Source organism: Salvia miltiorrhiza, chromosome 5 (genome assembly GCF_028751815.1).
Source record: "Salvia miltiorrhiza cultivar Shanhuang (shh) chromosome 5, IMPLAD_Smil_shh, whole genome shotgun sequence".
Classification (NCBI taxonomy): domain Eukaryota; kingdom Viridiplantae; phylum Streptophyta; class Magnoliopsida; order Lamiales; family Lamiaceae; genus Salvia; species Salvia miltiorrhiza.
Window position 1 is genome coordinate 505,434 of NC_080391.1, and position 6,992 is coordinate 512,425.

General features: G+C 38.2%; 1 protein-coding gene across 1 annotated transcript; it reads left to right on the forward strand.

The window, feature by feature from the left end:
* The first annotated feature begins 1,336 nt into the window (after nt 1–1,336).
* LOC131026570 (lectin ConGF-like) lies at nt 1,337–2,555 on the forward strand. Its single transcript, XM_057956457.1, has 2 exons — nt 1,337–1,686; nt 1,870–2,555. Exons 1-2 carry the CDS (start codon nt 1,387–1,389, stop codon nt 2,410–2,412), a joined length of 843 nt encoding a protein of 280 aa, XP_057812440.1. The 5' UTR covers nt 1,337–1,386; the 3' UTR covers nt 2,413–2,555.
* Nucleotides 2,556–6,992: the final 4,437 nt, after the last annotated feature.

Sequence of the window (6,992 nt, forward strand, 5' to 3'; positions counted from 1 at the left end):
GGAAACAACCTAACACGGCAAATATATGCATATTTTTCGGAGACAAAGGGAGTACTCCCTCTGTCCCAACTAGCGTGATCAATATCTCTTTTTAGATCGTCTCAACTAAGAAATAATAAAATAAACAGCAAGTTTACAGCAACTAACGTGATCAATATTTCTTTTTGGGTCGTCAAATTAAAACAACATCATTTCTGATACTGTTAGAATGGGACGGAGGGAGTACTATAAAAATAATAAAATAAACAGCAAGTTTACAATATAAAATTGATTATTATAAATATAATATATTAATAATAAGTACTCAATTACCTCTTACAGACATAACTCATGGATCATAGCTTTTCTCGTATATTATAAAGATATAAAAGTTGTGGGGTCGATGCACAGCTGCTTTCCAACCAAAATATTATCAACTGTGCATTGACAAAATAATTTAATAAAATAATCAACGATAATGCCAACACGTGATTCTTGTCTGTCATATCTAATCAAAATACAGAATTAATACTAGTAGTATTTGGTTTATTTATACTTCTCTAGTGTATTGCCGACAAAATAGTTAGTGTCTTTAAGAAATTAAATTTTTACAAATATATCAAGAAAGAATAATCTAATGTAAATGTTTCTGCATCAGCACACAAGGGTGCTATAGGTGTGAAGAATTAAAGTAAAATGGAAGCTATGTATAGAATTGCCATTTTATTTTTATGGGTTTAGCTGTTTAGTGTCAAGAGTATCCAGAGTAATGTCTTTGACCAAATAAATTAGCCCTTGCACTTCTATTATTTCAAATGAAATATCGTGTGCATAAGTGGGAAATGCCTAACAAAAGAAATAGAAATATGGTTTCATATAAAGATATGGGAATGTGATGACAGAGAAGTGGTTGATCTTCAGTCCTCGATGCTCCAAAGGGCCGAGGACTTGGTGAACAAATAGGTTTATATATGGTCATCAAATAATAACAACAACAACAACAACAACAACAACATAATAATAATAATAATAATAATAATAATAATAATAATAATAATAATAAGCTTGTTACTCGATAGAATCACAGAGAAGGAGGGATTTGAGAATATGATAATTAAGGAAAAAAATAAAAGCTGCAAAGATGACAAATGTAGTGTGGTCCATTATTAATTTGGAATTGAGTTACAATGGTTGATATTTAATTGTATGCATGGCTCCTGTTTTATATATGGCATGTGATGAAACAATGAAGGATCCACAATTGTGTGTATCCACTTGGTAGATAAGATTTATTTTGGAATTTTAATAAGAAAACATGAAAATGCACATGTACTAGTAGTATAAATAGGAGCAAGAGAGCAAACAGTTAGTACTCACACTGAAATATAATATTAGTATTTGAAAGCCATGGCTGCTTCCTTCCCCCAAACCCTAATTCCTCTTGTTTGTTCCATCACCTTCCTCCTCGCCCTGGCAACCACGCCAGGCGATGCGACCTCCCTCACTGGCCACACGTCCTCCTTCAACCAAAAGTCGCCGCCTTGGAACAGCGTAATCCTGGAAGGCGACGCCCACTACCAAACTGACAGCAACGGGGATGACTACATCAGCCTGACGAAAACCGACGAGTCGGGCAAGGCGCTCCAGTACAGTGCCGGGCGAGTCTACAACGCGAAACCGCTCCAATTCTGGGGAGAGGGGATGCAGGTGCAGATACGACACCAAGCCCCGGGCACGACTCCGGGCAAACTTTATATATATATTATTACCAAAGAAGGAGAAAACACTCACATAATGCATGCGCCTTATTGTCTTTGATGTTTTATTTTTAAAATGGTAATTTTGCTGTTCGAATTTGTTTCTAAACTCCTAACTCTGTCCCTACGGCAGATCGACTTTGAAGCAACCATGAAATTCATCATCTTCCCCAACAGCGATGACACTGACCCGGCCGACGGATTCTGCTTCTTCATCGAGCCCCTGGAGGCCCCTATGGGTGCCAACGGCAGCAGCTTCGGAGTGTTCGACTCGTCCGGCAAGAAGGCCTCAACTTTTGCCATCGAATTCGACCCCTACATAAACACAAATGATCCGAACTACCGCCATGTTGGGATCGACATTGAATCTACTGATTCAGTAGTAACCATGAAGCTCGGCGACGACGCCGACGAGCTTATCGGGATATTGGTGACCGCCCAAATCAGCTACAAGGCAGCTACGACAATGATAAACGTTAAGGTCACCATCGGCCGCTCGAAGAATTATGAGATGAGCTATTTGAAAGACTTGAGTACCGTTCTTCCGCAGGTGGTTAAATGCGGATTTTCCGCCGCCACCGGCGGCCAAGTCGCGGTTCACGACCTCATATCCTGGGAATTCACCACTACCCCCAACACCGTGAAGGGCAGCCGCGGCATTCGTCAAGTTGTGTGATTATATAATGTATGCCGTGAATAAGGACTAGCGATCGAGGGAGAGTATCCTCTCGTTAAGTCTAGAAATTAAATAGAGCTTTATGCTCAATCCCTTGGTTATGTTTTCATGTATATCACCTCATTAAAAAAAAGTTATGATTAGTAATTTTGTTATGTAAAAGAAAACGTCGAAAAGGAAAAGAGAAAATTGATAAAAATATAATATATGAAACACCAAACATGAGAAATGGAAAATGCGGTATCATATATAGAGAGACATGGGAGTGTGATCAAAAGGATCAGGACGCGCAAAACTGTTTGATAAAATGCCGAGAATGAATCCCAACTGTTTGATGAAATGCCGGAAACGCTGGCAGGGGGTTAACTCCAGCTATATTTCGTCAAAAAATAGAAACTAATTTTGCAGCCCTACGAGTGAACGCTAAAACCCTAAGGGCATAGTATTAATTTGGACTTCAGCCCAATAGTATATTGGCTGGCTAGATTAGTTTCTTTTTCTAGAATTGAGATGATTTAATTTCTACAAGAGCCCTTCATCGGCACGCACCTATAAATTGAATAGATACTTGCATATATGCACATATCTATTGAGATTCCTCCACCGACAACAATTTCCATTGACGACAATGATCTTCCTCCTTGGACTTTGTTTTGGCATTTGAACCGGTGTTGTTGTTTGTGTAAGTCGGGTCTGGTGAGCGACAACTGATGGAGGGCTTCGTGTCTCACCGGGATTCAGAAAATGATCGAGGGTTGAAATTTGCGGGCTCGGCGGCGGCGGCTCTACCGTCGTTCCGGAAGGGTAGATTCAGAGAATGATATGAGAGAGAGTATAGGGGTGGCAGTTTATCGCCGGGAACAGAGAGTGGCAATGGTCCGCTGCCGTCTGAAGAGAACGGAGATGAGGGAGATCGGAGGGTGTGTGTTGTCGGCGGTCGTGGCAGCTGTTGTGGTTTCCGGTATTTAGGTTCAGGGAGATGAAGAATGACACGTCATTTAATAAATAAATTAATAAAAAATCCATGTAATGAACACGTCAGCCAAATTAAGCCATGTCATTTAAAATATTGACACGTAAATTATCTGGCTTATTAGATCCATTAAATAAGGATCCAATGAAGTACAAAATATTTTAAGAGTTGGTCTCATGTGCACTCAAATATATGGAAAAGACGGGTTGGGTCTGGGTTGCGGTGCAGTGCGGGTTGGGTTGGGCGCGGGCTGGGCAAGCAGGATGGATACGATCTTGAAAAGTAATTATTATTGTGATGAGTATGGAAAAAAGTGAGGGTTCTCATGTTTTTCTTCAAGAGCTCATTCAAAACTGTGGTTCATCGCGCGAGGGTTGGATTTCGCTGAGAGAGGGATTTCGGCTGAGGAAAACTGTTGGTGGACGTCGCCAACCACCAAATAATTCCTGCGGAATTACCAAAATAAATTAATACAATGGCAAGCAGGGTCGATCCCACAGAGAGCAGGTAAAATCCATTCAAATCCCTAAATCTATAAAAACGGTGATGCCACCACGCCTTAATTTTAAGAGGAGTTAATTAAACTAAGAATGCAGAATTAAATCAAATAAAATACTTTTGAAGATAATCAATAAAAAGGGTAATTCGGCTCAAATAAATCCACTCTAATTCAACTCTGATCCTCGACGCAATAATTAATTAATCCCTATCAACCAACCAGTTATAGGATACCGTGAAACGCAACGGACGTACCCCAATTCCTACTTACTGTGTCGATAAACAGCTGGAGACGCCAGACCTGCTTATTTCCCTTATTAAAATATAACCTAGCTGGAGACGCCAGACCTAGATTTAATATTCTAATAGCATTAAGATGAAAGAACCCAATTTATACCAATTATCCTAGAGACGCTAGTAATAATTAATATACCAATTAATTCCCCCTACGAACACGGTAGTTGTATCACTAATTAGTCCAATTCCAACAATTACGGATTGGCAGGAACTAATTGACTATAATCCAATTAAACCTAAGTTGATCAGACTTAAATAAAATTGGAATTATCTTTAAACCTAGGAATTAATCGAAATTAATAGGAATCAATTTTAAAACCAATTAGGTCTCACAGATCATTAAATTAGAGTTTCATTATTCTCGCCGAATTAAAAGCTTAGCTACTCATAATTAAATTAACAACAATCAAATAAATAAAAGCAATCATAAAATAATCAAACACAAAATAAACGAAATAAAATTGCAAGAAAAATACAAATGAAAAGATAAATGGAATTGAAATAAACTGATCACCACACTTCGAAAATTAAAAGAAATCGATGTCACCGTAAAAGCACTCCAGCCGCAATCTTCTTCACAATATCGATGACTAGAAATAAACAATGTTCTAAACTAAATTGCATGCATGGAAATTGGAAAGAAAAACGTCTGCATTCAAAAGCAAAATAAGTGTATGTCTCCTAATTGTAATCAAAGTCAAACTATAAAAACCAAAAGTCTAAAAGTGCGGCTGTTCTCTAAAGTGTAAAAAACAAAAATAATAACCTAATTTCCTACTAATTATGCGGCTGGAAGGAGTCCTCACTAATTAAAACATAAGGGATTAAAATCCCTAAGTGCCGCCTCTCTCTAACAATATGGGCTTCGGCCCCTTTAATAAAACACAACCCAAAATAATTAAAATAAGAGTTTTGGGTATAATTAAATCTAGACTAATTAATCCAAGCCCAATCTCTAATCTTCTCCAAAATCAATCAACTTCTTCCATAATTCTCGACTTTCACCAACTTTTTCCATCCACGAGCATCCATCTCCAATCCATCTAATTCCTGCGCCAAAACATAGCAGAACATGTAATATCACATGAAACCACGGCGAAACGCACACTAAACTAGGTAGCTAAAATACACACATCAAATCCCCTCACACTTAGATCATACTTGTCCTCAAGTATGAAATAAGAGAAGAATTAATGGTGAAATTCAGCCCCTAGAAGCAACTCCCTTCCTTGACACGAAGACTCTAGAACGAACGAACTGAAAACAGACACAACAAACACACGCAAAGAACAGGAAAGTAGAAAGGAAAACGAGACAAGACACGAACAACCAAACGACTAGCCAAGCAACATCAAAGCATCAGGAATGCAACAACATATCAAATCGAATCATGCAATTCACCATCACTTCCCAACTCTCGAACTAAAAACATGAACCTCCAAAGTGTGTTTTCATTATCAATCTAGTCCAAATTAGGCAACAATGAGTGCAACTCTCACGCTCATTCAATCTCTCCATAAGATAAGGTAATTCTCACACAAGAAGAAACTCCAATTAGTCATGATATTTCGCAGTCACATTATGGCTCAAAAAGGTCTTTCTTCTTTGGTTGTAATGGGGCTAAGGACTATCAATGATGTAGGCACGATCCTATGGGTCCTAAGCTCAAACATTGAAGATCAAATATCGTGCATGCTCGAATCAAATCACACCCCAAGAAATCTAAACATATGAAGAATAACCTCCAACTCAACCATGGGCAACAATCATCAAACAACTCAATGCATGTATACTAATTCAACCTTGGTGAAACCTTTATTTTCTCTCTTTTTTTTCTTTTTCTTTTTTTCTTTCTTTTTTTTCTGTTTTCTTTTTCTGTTTTTTTTTTCCTTTTTTTTTCTTTTTTTTTTTTTTTTTCTGCACCACTCATTAAAACAACACAATCATGCAAAGAGTACATCAAAAACATTCTGCCCAACTGTCAAAATCCTCCTCTGTTCGGCCAAACAGACCATCCGTCCTAGATTAGAATGCAATTTCGGCTCGGTTCTGTTTGGGCAAACAAGTATCCTTATGCTCATTCCTCAGAAATTTACTTAAGATGTAATTCAATTCTAACATGCACAATGGGACCAAAGAGAAGGTTCACAAAAAAAACAGGCCTTGGCTATATATATAGTGACTAATATGAACAATTTCGGCAAGGCTCAAACATGGCTTACTAGGGGTTAGTGTACGGGTAGGAATTCAAAAGCAGGCCAATTGGCTACCCTAGTGCCTCTTATCATTTACCACATATGACACACTTGATATCACGACTTCATGGATCATCAAATCTCTCAAAACAAAAATTAGTAGAGAGTGCTCTACTCTATTTAAGCTCAATACCTCACTTATGTGTAGTTTAGATTCACTCATCAACCTTATTTTGTCATTCCAGACATCATGTAATCAAAACACACATTGTCAATCACAAGCTCTCAATTCTTAAGTCGGGAAAGATCAAGTTATCACACATTTTCAATCTAACAGCATGCTCCAACACTGAACTTATCAATTACTTTGGCTAGAAGACTCACAAGACTCAACATAAACTGACTCAACAAGCAAAGACTCAACGACGCCCCCCCTCACACTTAAATTTTGCTTGCCCTCAAGCAAAACAAAATAAAGCATAAGTAAAGGGCAATGAAAAACACAGAACAACACTCAAAACAGAAAAACCAACACAAGAACAAACAAAACTAAAAGGAAAAAGGAAGGGAATCACCGCGCGTGCTGCCGCCGCAGCTCCTGTCGAATCGTGGCGCCC